The 21038-nt window shown below is 39.6% G+C and overlaps 1 protein-coding gene across 2 annotated transcripts in view; it reads left to right on the forward strand.

Annotated features, from left to right (window-relative positions):
• SHTN1 (shootin 1) overlaps window positions 1-21038 on the forward strand; it is a 58659-nt gene that overhangs the window by 6148 nt on the left and 31473 nt on the right. For both annotated transcript variants that reach the window (XM_052676815.1, XM_052676816.1), the window contains exons 2-7: window positions 1915-1967; window positions 8983-9043; window positions 12704-12798; window positions 14867-15035; window positions 18199-18296; window positions 19248-19329. In XM_052676815.1, the coding sequence (XP_052532775.1) occupies window positions 1915-1967; window positions 8983-9043; window positions 12704-12798; window positions 14867-15035; window positions 18199-18296; window positions 19248-19329 (558 nt within the window). The remainder of the gene's footprint in view (window positions 1-1914; window positions 1968-8982; window positions 9044-12703; window positions 12799-14866; window positions 15036-18198; window positions 18297-19247; window positions 19330-21038) is intronic.

Genomic DNA, 21038 nt, shown 5'->3' on the forward strand with positions numbered 1-21038 from the left:
TGTGTTTTCATTCCACTGCAAATGTGTTGTGCCCTACCAACAGCTGTAGTAGAAGGAATGGCTTCCTCCAACATGTAGTTCAATTCCCAATCACGTAGATGAGCTGTTAGCACGGGTTGTTGGAGTGTTGTGTAAGCTCCTGGCTGCCTGGCTTTGTGGGAACTTGTTCCTGTGTCCCAGCCTGAGGCGCTTATGACTTCAGAACTGTTGGTTCACAGAGCAGATGAGAGCTGCACTCACATTTTTCATTGCATAACAAATGTGAATTGGCCTTAAAAGTGAGCACATGCTATCAGTTTACAAGTACAAGGAAGCAGTATCTGCTGATACAGATTTCATCCTTTTCTTGCATCTTAGCTCTGGTGTTAGAAGCCTGCCTCTGTTTTCCTAAAAGGAGCACAGAAATGGCTTAGCAGTAGAGCAGTGATCATAGCTTTTACATTCCTGTGTAAGAAGTGTGTTTTTTTTCACTTCACAAGCTCTTCAGATTAACCTGTCAGCAAGGTGTAGCCAGGACCCTGTTCCTGGTCTGGGCGTGCCAGAGCCCTGTGTTAGAGGGACTTGCTGAGGAGCTGCAACTGCAGTCTGTCTCCCAGACTCCTTGTACTTTGTACCCATTTCTCTACAATGAAATGGTCTTGGAGAAAATAAAGTAATTTGAGTTTGTTGTGTTTGATATATTTCCGTGTGAGTAACAGATGTGCTTAAGACAAGCAGAACTGTGAAATCTCAGATGTAGCTTTCATGAGTGAGTTGAATTTGTTTTATTTGAACAGATTTTGAAACACTGGGGGTAGGGGGGAAGAAAATGTCACAGCAGTGCACAGCACAACTTGACTTGTAAGAGCTTTGTGTTTGAAAGTGTTGGGGTATTTAAAGCTGGAAAGGAATAGCAGTTTTTCATGTTGCTCCAGACTTTACCCGGTCATGTCTTCAGCTGAAGTTTCTCTTACCATCTTACCCTACAGTATCTCTATCATCTGAAAGCTATGTATTCAAAACCTTTATCCAGTTCTGCTTAAGCTGGATTAAAATAACACTGGTGTGCTGGTATAACTTCCTCTTGTATGTGAGAACATTTTGAAGAAGTGGGTATTGAGGGGCTGGAATAAGAGGCAGGATAATGTCTTATTTTATTTGTATAGCGTGCATCTTAAAGACTGAACAGAGTTCCCTTCTAGCACAGTTAGTTTCTTTACTACTTTGAAGATGCGTTCACACTTTTTCATAATAGTAGTAGAATTTCTTGAAGGCTGAAACAGTCCTGGCACATACAAAAAAATCCCATAGATTGATGGATTATTTCTGTGCATCGTTTATTGGTTTGAAACAAGGGACCTTCAGCATCCTGGAGGTTGAGCTGCTCCTTGCTGATCCCTGCAGCCGAGTTCTTGTGTGATCTTGTATAAACTGCTATCTTATGTCTTCCTTATGGACTGTAAAGGAAGAAAGTATCTCATAGGACTTCTGCTGTGAGAAAATATTTAAAGAAATAAGAAAGGTGCTCAGCTCTTCTGGAGGTATGTGTGTGTATCTATGTGTAACAGTGTTGCGTTAACAGTGCCTGCTGCCATTAATCTGTAACCTGAGCCGGTGTGGGTTTAAGCTAGTGTCTACAAGCCAGTGCATTCACCTTGTAATTTTTGAACTCAGTCAATAAGATTGTTGAACTTTCCATTGATCAACAATTGATTGTTTTGAGAGCTACTATCCTTTTCAGATGCTTTCCAATTACTTCTATTCTAAAAGGATGTCCAGTTGATCCATAGGCTATTAATAAAGTTTACGACCCATGTTATTTAAAGTCTATGTAGATAGCCAGAAGAGCTTTAAAATGAATAAGTAGAAAGCTAATCTGAGTAAAAGAGATGTTGCAATGTTAACCTTTTTTTTTTCTTTATTTTTCTTTTATAGCTATTGGCGAATATGAAGAGCTTAGAGCAGAAAATAAGAAAACGAAAGAGGAGGTTTGTATTGAAGGATAATTTCCTTGATACTAAAATGTTAAATATCAGAATATTTTATTGGGAGGTTATTGTCTGCTTTTGTGAGCTCCGCTGATTATTTAAAATGGCATCACTAATCAATATTTCTTGCACCTATATGTGTTAAGGAGCAAAGGAAGTAACTCCCAGCAGCTGTTCTAGCTGTCTTAGACCAGAAAAGTTGCTATAAATGTGTGAGTATATATATTTAAGTGACTATTTCTATAGCTGGTTTATATTGTCAATGTAGGCCAAACACAAGTGTTTAAATATTCTTAGGAAAACTTGTTTCCTTTGGATCCAAACGTTGTTATATTACAGCTTGATTTGTGTGCTGGAACTTAACGAATAGGAAATAGAACAACTCCTGCCCTAACCAGTCCTTCTACACATTCAGAATGTGGGAGTATGATTTCTGAAGTTACTCAGTTCTCTCTCTCCACAAGATTTCTTTGAATAGGAGATGTCTCACCTCGACATTCAGAGTGCAGCTGAAAACAGATTTGCTGTGTATTGCATATCCTGTTGTGAAATACATGCACCTATGTAACTTGAAAAGAGACTTTGAATTTATAGACTAGACATCATTCATTACTGTGGGCTCTATTTTTTTAATGTTCTGAAGTTTGGTGATACAAACATAAGGGCCACTTTCCAGATTTGTTAATGTAATTATGGTAAGCTGTCTTCCTAGTAGTGAAGTTCAGCACGTTTGGCAGGGTATCTCTCCTCACCCTGGACTCCTGTGAGAAACCCCAATGAGAAGAGAGAACTTGGAAAGGGGCTTGATGACAATTATTTAGACAGCATAACGATGTCAGTGTGCAAAAAGTTTTTAGCAGGTATCTGCCAAAAGAAACTGTGATCAGTGAAAACCTCCTATCAGGTCTAGATAGTGGGGAAGGCAATGAGGGCACTGCCACTCTGTATGGTGAGCAGAAGATTCCTCTTTCTCCAGTACTAGGGAACATTATTAGCTGCCAGAGCATGAAGGTTTAGTTGTGCTTTCTGTGAAGTCATTTCTAAAATGTCAATTTTAGTCTGGTTGTTATAAACGTTGCAATTCAAAGTTGTAATGGGGAGACCTTGTCCTTAACTACTTTCTCATTATTAAAAAAACCTCAGAGCTTCTTTTCATATTATGTTTCAGCAATGATTCTGTATATATCCACTGAGCTCAGCATATTCTGCTTCACTCCCTCCTTCCCAATGATAACATCTCGACTGTGCTTATTCCTGCATTCTCATTTGCTGTCCTACGCCAGAGCTCCAGATATCCCAGGAAATCTGTCCTTGATATTCACTACTGAGAAAACTGGGGCAGTTAACTTCTAGTGCATGGGAGAAGGAGTCTGTCCAGCACAGTACACAGTCTCTGGCAAAGGCCAGCAGCAGAGAGGGAGGGGTGTAAGATCATGTGCAGTATGTCCCCAGAGTATTCCTCTAGTCTGCAGACTGTCTGTAACCCATATATTGAGCTATGTGTTTTCTGTGTATTCTGCCCCCAACAACTCTGTCTTTATTGCATGTGTCCAGGCTTCCCTTGAGCTGATGTTGGTGAATTGGTTTCTGTTACATGCAAGGAGTTCCATAATGGGACTTTCCCATGCCTGGAAAATGAGTGCTCCAGCCTTGCCCTGAAACCTTGTCCTAATACTTTGGGAGTTTCTTCAGCAAAGTTTTCTTTGTGTCAAGGAAAAGACAGGGATTATTGTTCAGGAGGGTTTCTTTGAACTGCATTTCTATTAACAATTTTTTTTTCCAAAGACAACTTAAATGGAAAAAAAAAAAGATGAAATGCGAGGTTCTGAGGTTACTGCTTCATTCTACTTTTCTTTATTGTTCCTCTTTTCCACAAGATGTCTTATTACTGCATATGTGTAGTCACTCTCTTGTGCTTCTTTTGAAACCTGCTATGATGTTTCTCAAAATACTGGGATAACAGTTGAGAATCCTCCAGCATGTTCTTAACTGATTTGCCCAGCTGTAAGATGGGAGGTGCAAGAACTTCCATCCTGCAGACTGGTGAGCTTATGTATGCAGTTCTGCTTAATTGTTGAAGTGCTTGGACTCAAGTGGTTAAGTGTGAGGCTGTAAGTACATTTCTTGTACGCAGAAAGAATCTACTGTTAAGGAGTTCATGGCTGTGTTTACTTACAGCACCAATACTGGAAGAAACTATTGTAGGGCTGTGTAATCCTGCAAGCTTATTAGTGTCTCTGTAACTGTATGTCTAGTCTGTGCTTTGCAAGATCAAACGTGATGCTGCAGGAATTGTGACACAAGCTGTCTGTGTTTTTGGCTTTTGGAAGCTGCAAGTAAATTCTGTTCCAATTTCTGCCACTGTCTGTCAGGGTGTAAGCTTCCTCTGTATCCATTATGGACAACACAATTGCATCCGAGATGAGAGGGAATTTTTTAAAGACTTGCAGGTGATCTGTGGGAAGTACCACATAAAGTTAGTCTTTATGTCTGTGCTTTTGATACGCTCTGTGGAATTTATTTTTCTAAGTCACCAGTACACACATATGACAGCAACACGAGCTGCCTCAGTTTAACTAATGGAAAAACGATCCTGCTTCATATTAGATCCTAGTGGAACTAAGTGCACTGCAGATGTGTAACTCAGCATCAAATGTAATTTATTTTTTGAAAATGTGTGCTCTTTGTCCAGTATTTTTTTTCTTTTTAAGATTAGAAAGTCAATTGTCTTTTATGCGTACTACTTTGTTTAAAAAAACACTGCTTAAGAGAATGCTACTAACCTTGGCAATTCAGGAGTAAAAGATCAGATCTTTGGTCCACCGTGTTTCTTCCTCACTCCCTTGTTAAACTGCCAATTTGGAGATCTCTGATGGGGTCTCTGACAAAATTGGTGCAGGCATTTTTTTAATTTATATTTTTAAATACTTTCAAAAACTGGAACAAAAACGATGTTGGCAGATTACTTCAGTCTTCCTTTTAATTGAAGTAACCAAATAAACATGCATGCTAGTTCACAAAAAATAGAAGGTAACTAACATTCAGTTACACACAAATATAGTTAATATGCAGTTCTGATATATTCATAGTCAGAGCATGAATAAATATTTGACTACTTGCTAATCAGCCAGAAATGACTCCAAACGCTGGTTTTGACAGTGTTTTGTCATTCTGCCAGTAGGGGAAAAAAAAAGCAAGACAGCTTTCCAAAACAGTAGGTGTAATACTGTATCTCTGATACATCATTCATGGTGTTTGTTCTGTTAAAGCACGTGTACAGAGTGGATTATATGTTTTGTCACCAAAGGGGAACAGAGAAGGGATTCTGCCTCAATGACATGCTCATTCTTTCTAGGAGCATAGCAAATGTCATGGGATACTTTTGCACGCTGCGCCAAACTAATAATTTTAGAACAAGCATTAAATCTGCATAAATTGTACAATCTGTGTAAAAGGGACAGAATGTATCTTGTGTTGCTTAGCAATGGCTTAATTGACTATATGGCTGCTATGTGAACTTCTTGTATTTTAATATCTGGGCTGAACAATCTTCTTGTTTTTGCCCTTTGAAGGCCTTTTACTGAAAGCAGGAGGAGCTTATGCAAAAAGTAGTTGGCAAAATAGATGACTGCTAGATGAAAATCAGAGAAGAAATCCACCAATTGCCTCCCTGAAACTAATGGCAAAAAGTCATGGGATGAGCAGAGTGGGTGTGCAAACCACAGCCTTCTGGGTGGCTGTATGCACTGGCTGCGCAGCATCGCCTGGTCCTATCAGGTTCCTGTGCTGGCAGGATGCTCTCTTGCTACTGTGCTCGTTCTCAGTGCAGGCTAAGTTCATTTACTATCATTCACATCACTGAATATGCAATGTTTGGTGTGATCACCAGTGTTTGCCATGTAGGTGATGTGCTTCTAAGCAGTGGACATGTTAGTCTGTTCTCTCTGCATTAGAAAGGAAAGGAGCGTCTCTGAACGTTTGCCTCAAAAGGAACAATCTCGTAATGAGCTGCGTTGGCAAAGGTCCTACAACTGCTGCTTTAAAGGTGAAGAATTGAGGAATTGAAAAGATGAATTTTGGAAATGGAGCTGTTACTTCTTTCTAAATGGACAAATGCAATGACTTCTTGTTGCATTGGCTCCTGTACCTAGTTCAGGACTGAAATGTCTGTTGCCTATTAGCACTGGTTTACATTGGGATAATGATGCTATTAAACATAGTAAATAAAATGGTATAAATGGTTATTTTATTGGAACTCTTAGCATAATAAAGTTTAAAACAGAAGAAATGGCTGACAAGCCAGGAGTAAGCTGCTTTTATTCCATTTGAGGATATTCTTGAGTTTGGAGCTGTTGGTTACTTCTGACAAGGGAATAAATGCTTGAAAACTGCTCTTTTCTTCATCAGTTCATGCACTTGAATGTGAAAAGTGAGCAATGTATTTTACAGCAGTAGAACATTGCTTCTCTTTTAACATTTAGGATGAGTGGTGTGCTTGTTGATTAACAATTCTGCTGTATATGTCTCTGCTGCCTTTTTGAAATGAAGAGGTCTTGAATTTTGATGACTTCTGTGCATTTTGTAAGAACAGCTGGTATATCTGCATTTGAAATTTTTCTCCATTTCCTATCAGTGTTTCTTGTCACAAATCTTCATCATTTTGTGTGAATAGCTTGCAGAACTTTCAGGTTGTAATGGTACAAAGAGTTAAAGATACTCTCAACTTTCTCTTATTTTTAGCCAGTTTGAATATAAACCAATTTTTGTTTTTGCAGGGCTGTGTAATGGCTTTGCTTGTGCAGGTCTGATTGCAAGACAAAAGGCAAACTGCTTTCCATTGATCATTTCAGCAAGGGCAACAATCTGCCGCTCTCCTTTTCTTCCTACTCTTTTATTCTGAAGCGCAGCAGCCACCAAAGGAAAATATTCAGAAAGCTGTAACTGGGAGCAGGAATTACTCTGCAGAGACCCAAAACTGCAGACCCTGATTGTGCAAAGAAACGTGTAGCTATCAGGAGAATCGTCTAGTTTGCTGTGGTCCGAGTGGTGCCCTCTGCAAATAGCACTCAAGGTGAAGTGGAATGGGTCATTTAACTTCCCTTTTCACTGTGCAGGCAAAGCTGTTACACTTTGCAGCGTGTTTCTGGGGGATTTCAAAAGGAATTTTCTCTCCTGTGGTAGAGGATGCGATATGCTTGCTGCATCAAGGTTTCCATCTGCAGGAAAGCATCTTTCTGACTTCCACAGGCAACAGATTAGATCCTTAAAATGCTAATTTTTGTGTATATATATATTTTTAAACTGAGCATTAAAAAGCACTTTCTCGCTTCATGTGCAGAGGGCTGTAAGCATGCAGAGCGCAGAAAACTCTGTGGGTGAACTATGCCAGTACAGTACAGTGTCTCTGTTGTAAAATGTGAAGAGGCAGCAGCTGCAGCAGCTCATGCTGCTCCTCCTTTGCAGTGCAGCTGTGCTGTGCGGGAGCAGTCAGAACTACTTCCTTTCTGTGTCTTACTGCCTTCTGTTCTTACACTGTGCTGCTGCTGGTAAGGTAAGACAAAATTCTGCTGAGGAAGCTGAGAGAGGGAGGGCAGCAAGTGGCAGGATTCTTGCACACGTTTCCCTTTCCGTCTTTCCTATGCAGGATGCTCCTAACTTCTTTGACCCCCACAGTGCCAGATGAAACAGCGTGTCCTTCTCTGGCACTGCTTGGCAGCGTGGCTTGCTCCTTCTGCGGCTCTTCCCTGTTTTACAGACCCTTATCCCTGCTCAGCAACTGCCCTTCATCTCATCACTCCGAAGCAGCAAAAGGAGAGATTGCTCAAGTGCAGCTCCTGCAGGCAGCCATCAGCAGTAGCTTCCAGTGCTAGCACTGGGACTGCTCCCATGGTGCCACTGGTGACAGCCTTTCCTTATCCAAGAGCAGGTCCTTCTTTGGGCTTCATCCAAAGTCCCTAGGGGCTGAGAGAAGGGCTCTTGTGAATTTGGCTTCCTTTGAATCAGGCTCTCCTCCTTGTTACTTAACAGCAGGCTCCTTTCCCGGCGAACTCAAAGTGGGTCCTCATGTGGAAAAACTGAAAATCGAGCAAAATCATTTCAGCTTTCTTCTTTTCCCAGTTCTGTTCCAGTGATTGGAGTCATTGTAACTGCAGGAGGAGTTGCACTGTAAGGAACTCGGTCACATAGATCTTTTCCAGAAGTTGATTTGTGATCTTGAATACGCACGGCTGCGTGTGAGGAAGAATGTTGGTACACCATGAGTGTGAGATGCGTTATGTGCCAGTCATACTTCCCCCTGGGTCATGTGTTTTTCAGTGTGGTTAATCGCTCACTGTGCCTCTTGTGAAGTTTACTCATTGCTGTGGTTTCTTTCATTTGCTTCTAAAAGGGGTTTTATTAGAAAAGTCTATTGAATGTCTGTTTTGTTCTTTGTCTTTGATGACATCTTTCCATCGTAAGATAGATGATTGCAACCCTTTGTAGTATTGGTGTTAACCTGAAAATTAATGGAAGTGAGATGATATGAAAATGAGTATCCTTCCCTTTTTAATATTGAATCCTTTTTTGATAGTGTTATGAAACTCAATTGGATGTGCCTGGTTATTGACTGTGGGTATTTTTATTGCATGTGGTACGAATAGAAATGGACGTATTTTCTAAATCTGTTTGTGTTAAAGAAACTGGACTTAAAGCACTTCATGCCACGTGGTACCTGGATGACTGTTTATATCAGTTTTGGATAACATAGGCTTTCTAAAGCTTTTTGAGTAGCGCTGAAGTGAAGTCAAAAATCAAGTACAACTTGCCACTCTGTACAGAAATGCTCTGGATGATGACTTCTAAATTAAAGCTCCCATCAATCTAATATGACTGAGAGTAAAAAGATATTATGCTTTGATAGGCTTCTGTACATTATTGTTCCTGTAGGTGATCTCTGTTTATTTTTGCATCTTGTGATTGACTGCTAATTAAATAAATGGGATCAATGTTTCATTTCAGTTTTCTCTTTTCCTAGTGTGACAAAATCAAGCAAGAACGAGATGAGGCTGTCAAAAAACTGGAGGAGTTTCAGAAGAGTAAGTTGATGTGTTAGTGGAAATTTGTTTGATGTGAAGAAGAATATAGTTCTGCAGTCTATAAAGAGATGTTCAGGATGCTGAGATTGAGGTCCGCTTGATGTTTCTCCTTCAAATTCTTATTTTAAGGAACGTATTGATAAGACTTCAATTATTGCCAGACAAACTGCTGTTACAGAGTTTACAGGTTCAGACACAGGTAGTTGTTTTTAGGTACAAAGTGGTGAAAATAGTGGCTCTGTCTTACCAGGGCTGTGCAAGTGGCTTTGAGAGTAACACATGCTTGGATTGAATGGGATTTATCCTACAGTTGAAGCTACTGCTACTACTGCTACTACTACTGCTACTACTGTTTTTATTTTGAAGGCAAAAAAATTGCTTTAATCACAGACACACCATCAGAAGTTTTTAGGATGATCTGATGTCTCTTGATAACTTTCAAAGCAAGTTCTTTCTTGCCTAGTCTTGAAAATGTTGATATTCAGTTCTGCACTTCTGTGATAATGGTTCTATTGAAACTGTACGGTGTCTGGAAGCAACAAAGCACATCTAATGGGAGTGGAAGTATCCTGGTGGACTAGCTCCTTAGAACAGACAGTTACAATGGGACTGTGGTCTGTTGTGTCTGGTTTGTACGGTGAACTGCAGGATGAAGCATTAGAAACGTGGATGAAGTTAATGCAGGATAAGGAAATCACATGGTCTGTACTTTTGTGTGACTGCGTTAATAGAGGAATTTGCTTGCTTCTATTTTATAATTTTTCACATGATACAATTGTGGAAAATGGTGTAAGATCAACAGGACTCATCTACTGCCCCAAATGATCGTAGAGAACTATTCTGTGAGGCGAGAATGTTCTCTAAGAAGCCTGTTTCTTCTGGGAAAAATTGAAGCCCGTTTTGTTTTTGTTACAATACAAGGAATACCAGAGTGTGGCAGAAAATGCCAACTAGTTAAGACATAAAATTTGAAGTAATATTTGATGTTGTAAAATTTTATAGGTTTCTTTTATCTTCCTTTCACGTTTTTAAAGGACATACCTTGTAAACATAGTGATAAAATGCCAGAAATATTAGGATTTTAAGGCAATAATAGAGCCCATTATTTAAACGACAATATAAAAGGCAATTATATTGATGAAGAGCTACATCGGCTTTGTGTCTGTGAATAAACTTGGCCTGTACTCAGCTTCTATTTGTTCTCCTGGCATAAACACATATTGTGTGTGATTCCAGTTTAATGGGGCCCCGTTTGTATGCCAAGCAGCTGCATTTTAGGCCCTATTGCGTGATTTCATAGCTCTCTGAAAATTGGTTCTATTGAGCACAAGAGATAGAAGGTGGTGGTGGGGGGGAAAGCTTCAACACACAATCATTTCTTTTCAATTGGAGCCAGCAAGGTTGATGACAACATGACCATTGTGTTATAATGATAAGACCACTAAGGATCTGTACCTCTCATCAAGGCTTTCACACAACAGCAGATACAATTTAATTCACTGCTCTGTCAGCAGTGCTGATACCATTATGCCGTCTGTCTCCACAGTTATAATCACTGTCCTCCGAGAAATGCAGTTGAAATGATCTTGAGCAGTCAAAGAAACTCTCAATTAAGGCTGCCACTTCCAATGTGTCAGATTGTGTCTTATGCACTTGGTACAATTTTCACTTCCAATCCTGTTTATTTACAATGTCTACCAGTAATTACGCTTAACATGTCATTTAGTGAGGGTGCCCCTGCCAAGGAGATTGTTGGGTGCTGTAGTACCATTGAGTGGGAGTTTCTCGCAGTCAATGCCATCAGCAGCTTTTAGTCCCTGATGGGATGCAGTAGTAATGTTGATAATGCAAGTATCGTGCTCATCAAGTCATAATTAGATGCCACTCAAATGTGCCACTTGTAATAACAGTGTTGATTCATGTTTTCTCGGTGACTGCAACTACTAATTAGTTAAGTGGTTTTTGGTTGGCCTGCATTTGCTGCGGATTATTATTACCCCTGAAAAAAACTGTCAAGGTTAGAGATGTTTCAGGCCACTTAGTGCTGCTTTATGAATTTTAATATTGACATAATAAGAACTTTGGAAAGATTTAGGAAATAATATATTTTTGTATTTAATTTGGAAAGATTTTTTTTCCCTGAGTTAATCATAATTGCAGGTTAATTAAGTTTAAATGAACCAAGAGTAATCCCTAGTTCTACCATGTGAGCCCAATCCTTGTTTCCTAACTTCTGCCAGCTTGACTTGGGGGCACTGGATTTCTGTCTATGAAATGGGAGATGCTCTGGATCTCCATGGGCCCCTCATCTTGACTAGAACACTTCATTGCCTCAAACTTCTAGAGCTAAGTGGAATAAAAGCAGAACAGAGATGGGCGCATATTGCCTGAAGCTTTCCCTCATCCAAATTAAATGTAGCCTCTGGTAATGGCATACTTAGAGCACAGAACTTCTCCAAAGCCAGAAAAAAAAATGGAAATAAAAGACAACCAAAGAAAGATGTGGCGGTTCTGCTATTAGAAGGTGTTACGAATACAATTTGTGGACCAAGATTTCCCAGTTTCCCCCTTCTCTTTTTTTCCTGCTTTGGAGGGCAGTTAACAGCCAGTGCTTCAGAGGACTGAACTGCAGTCCTTCAACTCTGATGATCTGTGCAATGCCATTAAAACTGCTCACATTTTGTAGAACTTGTTAATTTCATGCAGCTTCTGATTTGGCAGCAATGTACTCCAATGTACTGCTGGCTTCCTATATGATTAACTATAACATTAGTTAATTTTGACTAAGTATCAGTAAAAGTGCTTAAGTGAAACTTGCCAGCAGTCTATGTTTCCTGTCCTGAAGCCTTGTTCTGCAGCCATTAAGATGATCTCTGGATGTCAAAGGGGACTTAAGTGTTTCTCTTCAGGTTCCAGGGAAAAGTCTCATAAGAGGACTATTTGCTATTACTGTTATTCTGTTACTGTAGTGCTTTTGAAACCAGAGGACTGGAAGGTGGAAATAATCAATTTGTAACACCTGGGTTAATCTTGTAGCTTAAAAATATGGAGGTTCTCATTTTATAAAATCTGCATCTGTGCCAAATTTTCATAGAATGTCTTGGGTTGGAAGGGACCTCAGGGATCATGAAGCTCCAAGCTCCTTCCGCAGGCAGTGCCATCAACCTCCATATCTCATACTAGACCAGCCTGCCCAGAGCCCCTTTCTACTGGAGGCCTTGAACACCTCCAGTGGTGGGGCATGCACAACCTCTCTGGGTAAATTATTCAATTTTCAATTGAAATAATGATGGCAGTATTGAGAGACAGTCCTTAAGATATCACTCTGATTCCTCGGGTGTTAATGAAGTAAAGCAGGTGAATGGCGATGATCAGCAGAAGCATTTCTGCTGGCCTTCTGCTTCCTGAAGTTCACTCTAGATTTTTCAGTTCCCTGTCTGTGCTGCAGGTATGGCTTGAGGGAGTTGCTTAAAGCAGTGATTCCAATATTCGGTGTTCAGAGCAGTTCCTATCCATCTATCCATACGGGTTATGTAATTATGTACTTCTCAGTTTTGGAAATCTTTATATAGAAATCAAAAAGATGTAATACTTCTGATCATGGGATGCGTGTGTCAAATGTGGGGAAAACAGTGACTAATTTTCACATTCTCCCCATAGTTTCTCACATGGTTATTGAGGAAGTAAACTGTATTCAGAATCATCTTGAAATTGAGAAGACATGCCGTGAAAGTGCTGAGGCTTTGGCTTCTAAGGTGAGAAGTACAGTGTTTCTATTTCACCTGATTTCTTTTTTGTTTTTTTTTAAAGTTGCTATTGTGTGCATGTCCCATATATGTTTTTGCATAATTCTGTGGATCTGTGAAATGGTTTTGAAGTAGCAAAAGCTAATGCTGTGTGTGAGATGCAAAATACAGTTCCTGGCTGTGGATAAAAAGAATACCCATTTGAATTCTTTTTTGCTATTTTTGAAGAATAAGTCACAGACCAACTTGTTGATATCAACATTTTATATGCATTTAGGTTAAATGGAAAACAAGTTTTAGAGCTGTCCTGTGTGAGATATAAAGCAGTAATGAGCATTTCAGTGTCTAAATCAAATGGAAAAAGTCAACCACTGCATTACATTTCAGGTGATTGTTTGTGAAAGCAAAGCGAGGGCAGGGGAAAGGTGACCTCCGCTGCTCTGTTGATTGCGTCTAGTCTGATGAATTTAGCAAGTGTGTAATTTTCTATATTCCATCTCATCAGAAGTGCATTATTATTAAAGAATGTTTTTATCTCTCTGTTGTATATTTTTGGTTGTATAAAATGCATCTGAGCCACTTCATCAGAAAATGGATTACAGCAATTTTGAACCAAATTTCATTAGCAATGCTGACTGCTTTTTTTTCCCCATTCCTCTCCTCCCCATCCCCTGCCCAAAGTACATCTTTAGATATGGTAAAAATCACACCAGCAAGAAATCACTTTAATTTAGATGCATTAGCAATGTACTTTCTGGAGGTATTTACTTAATTGTTTCCATAATGACACTATATTAGAATTCATAAGATAGGCAATCAACATATACATAAGAAAATGAATGTATTTATGTAACTTTTCTTCTTCTCTGTGCTCTTTCTGTAATGGGCATACAGGGGCAATTCTGAGACTAGCTTTGTCCCCTGAGACTGCTTTGCCGAAGCAGATTTGGTGCCTTAAGCTGACTGAACCATATATGGTTCCATACGCCCTTCCCACTTTCTCAGTTTTGTTCTTTGAGAATGAGATGAAGTACTGGAGTCAATCTCTTTTAGTTAGGGGGCTGAGGAAAGGCTTGAATCAAAAGCGATTGCTCAAGCAGGAGGTCAGGGTAAGCTTAACTGTTCAGCATATGTTTTATTTCAGAGCAGAGGTTGGGCTTCTGAAGTGTAGGTTGACTGGAATGTGTTGTGTGTCGTTAGTGGAAAACTGAGTATCATTCTTAGAGCTGAATCCAGGAAGTGCTTGGCCAGTGGGCAGACACCCCATGGCACACCTGTCTGCTCCTGAGATTAGCAACTTAGAGCTGCCAGCAGGAGTGGTTATGTGTAGAACAGTGAAAGAAGCTTTGAAAGTGAACTTCTGCAGTAATCCCTGGTATTCGTTTCTTCCTGGCACCTTGGTCAAGAGGGAGATGTGTTATAAACCAGGCATGCGCTTAAGCATCCAGCCCAGAGTGGTTTCTTCTATCAGTCTTGGGGTCTGATACATAAAGAGTTGGTATGTGACACGGCTTTCATCTCACGTATGTGACTCTTCAGAATTTTGTGGTAATTCTGTCCTCACTGGTAGTTAGTAATTGTTTGTTATTTGTGGTTTAGAAGCTAAGTAAGAGGTTTTCTTTGACCAGTTGATAGAAGTGGCAAAACTAGTTAAGCTTTCAGAACACAGCCCCTTTCTTCAGGTCATTCAGTGGGGCTGCTGTTGGTACTGGTACATGCTTGACGGTCTGGAGCTGAAGCAGCTATCACAGAGACAGCATAGCATTATGAAAGCTTAATAGTAGATTTGGTTTGAGCCTATGCAGGCTGTTTACTAGTTGGAAGTACGAGAAAGGAATGACTTCCCTGATGGAAAAAGGGCATAGATGACGTATCGTGTTGAATTCCAGCCTGCTTACAGAAGGAGGGGAAGCTTCCCATCTTCAGACCATTCTAATATTGAATGGAGCATTAAAATAATGTCATTTTGTCTTGCTCTTTGTTCCATTCAGTGTGGGGGAAAAATATTTTTTTTCTTGCACAGCAGCTTAAAGAAAGAGTAACCAGCTTCTTACTGTTTGCGCTCTTGAACTTCCAGCTGAACAAAGAAAATAAGACCTTGAAACGAATTAGTATGCTTTATATGGCAAAACTGGGCCCAGAAATTATCACTGAAGAGATCAACATTGATGAGGATGATCCATCCACGGATACGGAAGCCAACTCTGGATCATGCAATTCTGTGCATTGTCAACAGCAAATAAAAGGTAAGCATTGTTGCTGGGCCTACATCACCATAGTAAAAGTGGTCTAGAGGGTGGCCTGGGGTTAGGTATCTATCTGGCTCTAAATTATACTTCTGAGAGTGGTCCTCAAAAGATTTCTGGGAAAGACTGTAAAGGACATGGTAGGCCTGTACTGATATCATATAATGGGTATGATAGATATATGTCCTGCAAAGTAGACTGCAGTGCAGTAGGAAAAAGGGATCTACACAGCCAAGAGAGTTCAATGTTACTGAGTTGGTAAAAGAAATATTTCCTTATATCCCTAACAAAGCAAAAGTTAAGCAGGAGGACAAGGTCACCTTGGTATTCAACTGTACTGTAACTATTTCAGAGCTTGTTAAACAAGACCCTCCACTGATGTTTCCGTTGTGTACCTTTGTGTACACAGACTTTGTGTATATTCCAGAGTTACTGCCAAATAAGCAAATTAAAAAGGGACTGCTGTACTGGGAAAAGCAGTGAAGTTTGGGAAGTTCATTGCTATGAGAAATCTGTATTAATACAAGAAGTCTCTGGTTCCTTTTTGACAGGCTATTTGTATTTTGATATACAAAATCTGTCATTCTTTCTAGTCTAACTCTGTGTGAAGTCCTTGTAATTCTGTGTGTTGTCATATCACAGTCTCCAGAAAAGGAGGATGCCTGTATTCTGCATTTTGAGATAGAGACTTATCTAGTTGTTCGCTTTGAAAGAGCAACCAAGCAAAAACTCGTCTTGGTTGTTTTTTTTCTGTTACTGTAACAATGCTGTGTGAATACAACAGTCTTGAACTTTCAGCTTGACCTTGTTAATTGTTGTCTCAAATATATGCAGCCTTAAAGAAGGGATACAACATATTGCTGAAAAGAATAGTGTTTTTAAAAGTTGTCTTTTTTAATCAACAAAAAAACCTCCCAAGAAATAGAAGAGCAGAATGACATCTTATAATAAGTATTTTTCCATCCTATGGACAGGAGGATGTAGGACAGGAGGCAGAGAAGTTGTGATGCACACCGTGCAACCCATCTGAATCACAGATAAGATTCTGGAGTTCCTCCTGTCTTATATTGCAAAGAGATGTCAAAGATACTGTTAGAGTGGGCAAAGATTCTGACTGCAGATCAGAGGATGGTTTGGGAGGGTGAGAAGGCCAAATGTGAGATTTCCAAGAAAGCCTGCTCTGTGTATGCTTTCTGCCTCGCTGAAGAATTAAATGAGTAACAATGTAAAATACATAGAACTCCTGGCTTCTTCTTTCTCTGTCCTTATTAAATGTTAATGACTTTACATTTACAAGTGCTGAGTACTTTGAAAGCATTGGATGTAGGAGAAGACACTCTGGAAAGTGGGTGTGTGTGTATGGGGTAGCAGAGTGATCTGACAGCATGTACCAAAAAGGAATATCAAGGCTCTGTCCCCAGGCTAAGCCAACTGGTTGGTGTTAGTATTGAGGAAGAAGTCTAGTTACATCTTGGATTACCTGCAAAGTGCAAGGTCGCGTACAATGAGAGGCGATTTTGGATCTCTCCTGAATGTTCTGTGGTGCTGCCCAAGTTGATATCTCTTCTTCTGTTTATGTCCATGCTTTCAAGCAGCATTGTGTTGGAGATCCTGGAAGTCTTTCAGCTTTTTCAGCAAAATACTGGATGTTTCTTTCAATGATTCACTGCCACTGCTTTTCTAGAAGTTGTATCAGTAAGGAAGCACAGTTTGAGGTTTGATGAATGCTCCCATTTATTGAAAGAATAAAGTTTTGATCCTAACATAAAACATAGAGAAAGGCAGTTCATCCATTAGGTAGAGATGATGGCAAAGCCAGGGCTCCAGATGGAAATGGAGGGTGATCTCGGATCAGTTCCTTAAATTCATTTGTAGGTTTTGCATTTTTTTTTTTTGTCATTGCAGCTGTTCTGTTCAGATGTAACAAGAACTGAAAACTTGACTGTGCTGGTAAAGCAGCTTAGTATGTACCTTGTCTGGGAAAATAAACATTTATGCATTTACGAAGATTTAGATATATTTGAATATGCCTCATTCTCTGTATATAGAGGTTGATGGATGTACCTGAACTAATCCAGTTACCATGCATTTCAGTGAGAGAACTTTTTCACAGTAATTTCATTGAAAAGCATACAGAAAAAAAGGAGACTTGGTTCAAGAATCTCTGGGGAAAAGCCAGTCATCTTTACATCATGTGCCATTAATTGAGAGGAAAATAAATCTCTTGAATTGGAAGGGGGGGTGTGGGCACTTGACATTTTGAAGATTGGAAACCAAAAAAAAATGACATCCAGTATGTTGTCATCGTTTGCAATTGATTGGCAACAGTTTTCTTAACTGGTGGCTGGTGTTTGGTGAGCAGCAGTGTCATGAAATACTGGTAGCAGGTGGGAAATGAGAGCACTTACTGAAAGCTAATATATATCAATAAATTTGTGTTTTTGTGGTGTTTTTATGTTAACCTAAACCGTGATATATTATGTATGCAAACTGATCTCCTGTTAGGAAGTGATTATAATCAAATGGTTTGTTCCATTGTGAATTTAATTTATTTCATATTTTCATAATTCAGGAACAAAAATTCTGAGGGGAAAATTACAAGCATTAACTCTTCCATCAGTAAAGGTTATATTCTGACTCTGTTCCCATAATGTTACAAAGACCAAAAACTGGCAGCTGTTCAGGACAATTTCTTCAGTGCAAATCTCCCAAGTATTAACTGCCTGTTGTTTTGTTTATTTCCCTTGTGACAAGAACTCATGATCCAAAAAGAACTGAAGTGCATTAATTTGTTTCAAAGGATGCCTATTAAAAATTGCTTTCTGCTATCTGAGTACCAGAGCCTCTGTGATGTGACAGTCTCCTGAGTAGGACTGAGGATGCTTTGCAGTGACAGAATTGGTCCTTTTACAGCACAAAATGAATCAGCACTGAACAAGGCGGGGTGCCACAATAGGGTAAATCTGGAACTGGAGCCCAGTTAGGTATCTTCTACTTAACAATTGCACAAAGTTCCTAAATTATTGCAGATGTGCCTTGAATACGTCCAGTGCTTTGCTCAAGGTCGTTTTGTGTTTGCTTACACTGATATGACGTTTCTTTTGTTGTTTTCTCCCAAGAATAAAATAAAAATATATTTTTCATTTCCTTCCTCAAACTGTAGAGCTGCGAGATCAAATCATATCTGTTCATGAGGAAAAGAAGACCTTAGCCATTGAACTGGAAAACCTGAGGTGCAAACTTGTAGAAGTAATTGAAGAAGTATGTATTGTACCATGGAAGGCGAGACCACGTTAGTGTGTAGTCAGTACTTTTTGTATCTAATTTTGCTAAAAAAGCTCAGTTGTGAAGTTAATTGAATACTGTCAAATCGAAAGTCCTGCCAGCCTGCCCATATGATGGTGCATTTAGAGTACACATCTAGAAGAGACTTTCTACGTCAGAGTCCAGTCTTGCTGCTATTACTCACAGATGTCTCTTCATTATGTGTTCCAGTGCATGTATTTTCATTCTTACCTCCCCTGCCTGACATTCCCCCTCATGTATCAGCCTGCTGTTGTACTTTTCTTTTTTCTTTCTTAAACCTGTGCATGTGCAATAAATACTTTTTGCTGCTACTTCATTGAACATGTCCTTGAGTTTAGCCATTGGCAGTGCCCTGTCGTGGTAATTAGACCAGCAAATTGGCTTTCTGAGCCAGCAGAATTTCATTCCTGTTTGAAAACTGGATAAGCCATGTACTGATGCAAATCAGGACTTAGTGGTTCTTCCTGTCTGTGCAACACTTGAATTCAGAAAGACACAGCTGACAGCTCTTGGACAATGAACAGAGCTCAGAGTAAAGAAAAAAAAAAACAAAAAACAAAACTAAAAACCAGCAGCCTGTCTGTATTAAGAGGCAAGCAGTCAAGGGCAAAGTAGTAATTTTTTAACCAGGTGCTATGGTGCCTCATCCAGAAAGGTTGAAAATGTGTTGTAGCTGGAGATGATACATGCTGTGAGAATGGGCCATGGAAGCCCCTTTAATCCTGCTTGTCATAGGGGTCTGTAAGTTGGAATCAAAATTCTTTCCATCCCACAGGAAGCCACAGCATCAAGACAGTACTAAGGAATAGAATTACTGAAAGCAAAATGCTGCTTACATTATGTAATGTGCCTTATGCCTCTAACTAAAACAGCCTTGTTTTTTATTTGTTCTTTGTAATTTTATAGGTGAATAAAGTGAAAGAAGAAAAGGCTGCTTTGACAACAGAAGTTAATAAACAGCAAAAACTGTTGGAAAAATGTAACAGAGGTATGTTGCTTCAGTAGATTCTCTAAAATATAACCTTTGCAGAAGTTTATAGTATTATTTCAGAATTTTTATATAATAGTATAAGGAATTGTATTGCAGAACAGTGACTGCAGTCTAGAAATGAATTTTGGCCTTATTGCTGTAGGCACTGCATAAATGCATGGACAGTTCTAGACTTCCTGATTTGTGGAAGCATGCAGGATAAATAGCAGGTTGAATGGGAGAGTAGAAAAACTTTTTCTCTGTGGCAGAAACGGCAGACAGCCATCTTTCCATTGCTTAAAATTGTTCCAATTTATCTTCAGGTTCTTCCTCTGCAGTAATATTCTGTCTGCATATACGAGAAGATAAAAGCTCTCAAAGCAACTTGATTGTGTTCTGAAATGTTTGTCAGGTAGTGAAGGGAATTGCCAAGGCTGCCAGTATCGCACGGGAGGACTTGCATCCAGCTGCAGGCAGGGCACAGCCATGGTGAAAGCACAGAAGTGCAGTCTTTGAAGTAATGAAGATTCCGATCATGCTGTAGCCTTTTGCTAATAATGCTTTCTTTTTCTTTGGAAAAAGTATACAAAATGCACAGCCTGTGTTTTCAAAGAAACAAATGAGTTTTGAATTACAGAGAAACGTATGAACTCCTAGTGGGACAGTATTTTACCTTCTGTGGATTCTGCAGGTACCCTTTGGTATAGGGAGAAGAGATTTGCTTAGTAGTGCTTGTTCTGCAAGCTTTCAGGCGTTCTCTTGTCTCTCATGTGTCTGCACTGCTTGAGCCTGTGACAGGCTATACTTGAAGACTCTTAAAACATCAATCTTTGGTTAGATTGGTTAAACAGACTAGCCTGAAGAAGCTTTTGTTGCAATGGTGTTACAGATTAAAGATTTCCAAAATGTTTTCATTTTTCCTGAGTACAATCAAAAGAACCACCCCTTATTTCATGTTTGCCTGTTATTCTGGCCCCATGAAATCATATTGTGAAGGGAAATTCCAAACCTCACTCGACTGAGGCTGGCAAATACAGTTTCCTCCAACATGCATAGTAATGCTTGGTAGTTTGAGCAGGGCTCCCCTGAGGCTTTGATTGCTCTCACACACAGAAGCAAAATATGATCTGTGGTACTTAGTGTCTGTTACTGGAGTTTTGAGGCTGGGTTCCACCAGAAGGTGCTCTGTCTTTATTCATTAAAAAGAATTAACAACCCTGGAGCAACAGGGAAGGAAAGGGGAGACAAATTGAATTTTCGTGTCTGCCTGGATGCTTTGCTTGAAGATTTCCTAGGACAGAGAATCTGTTATCCTTTTCTTTCATCTAAAGAGCAGTGATGAGAAGAGCAGAATTCTGTGAGAATTATCCGTCAAAGCAAGTATATTTTTTAAGTCTCAGTTTTTAGTTTTGCGCATGTAAGCTGTATTTTCTTGTATTTTCTTGTATGCTTTTTAAGGTAGTAGCTTATAATATTTAGTCTGTAAGCTTAATAACACCCAGGTGTCAAACTTTACTCTGCAAGATGAGTAATGGCATTTCTGTGGAGCTGTAACTTGGCAACTTGGAATATACCTGTCTAAACTAAGCCAGCATGCTTCTTTGTGGAACAGTCATGAAAGAAGAGGTGAAACTGCTTTCCAACAGGTTTTCAAGCACCTGATTTTGTGGTACAGCCTTTTGATTTTGAGTCCACAAGTCAGCGCAGCAGTAACTTTGCTCAGCAGT

Source organism: Tympanuchus pallidicinctus, unplaced genomic scaffold (genome assembly GCF_026119805.1).
Source record: "Tympanuchus pallidicinctus isolate F22 unplaced genomic scaffold, pur_lepc_1.0 scaffold16, whole genome shotgun sequence".
NCBI lineage: Eukaryota > Metazoa > Chordata > Aves > Galliformes > Phasianidae > Tympanuchus > Tympanuchus pallidicinctus.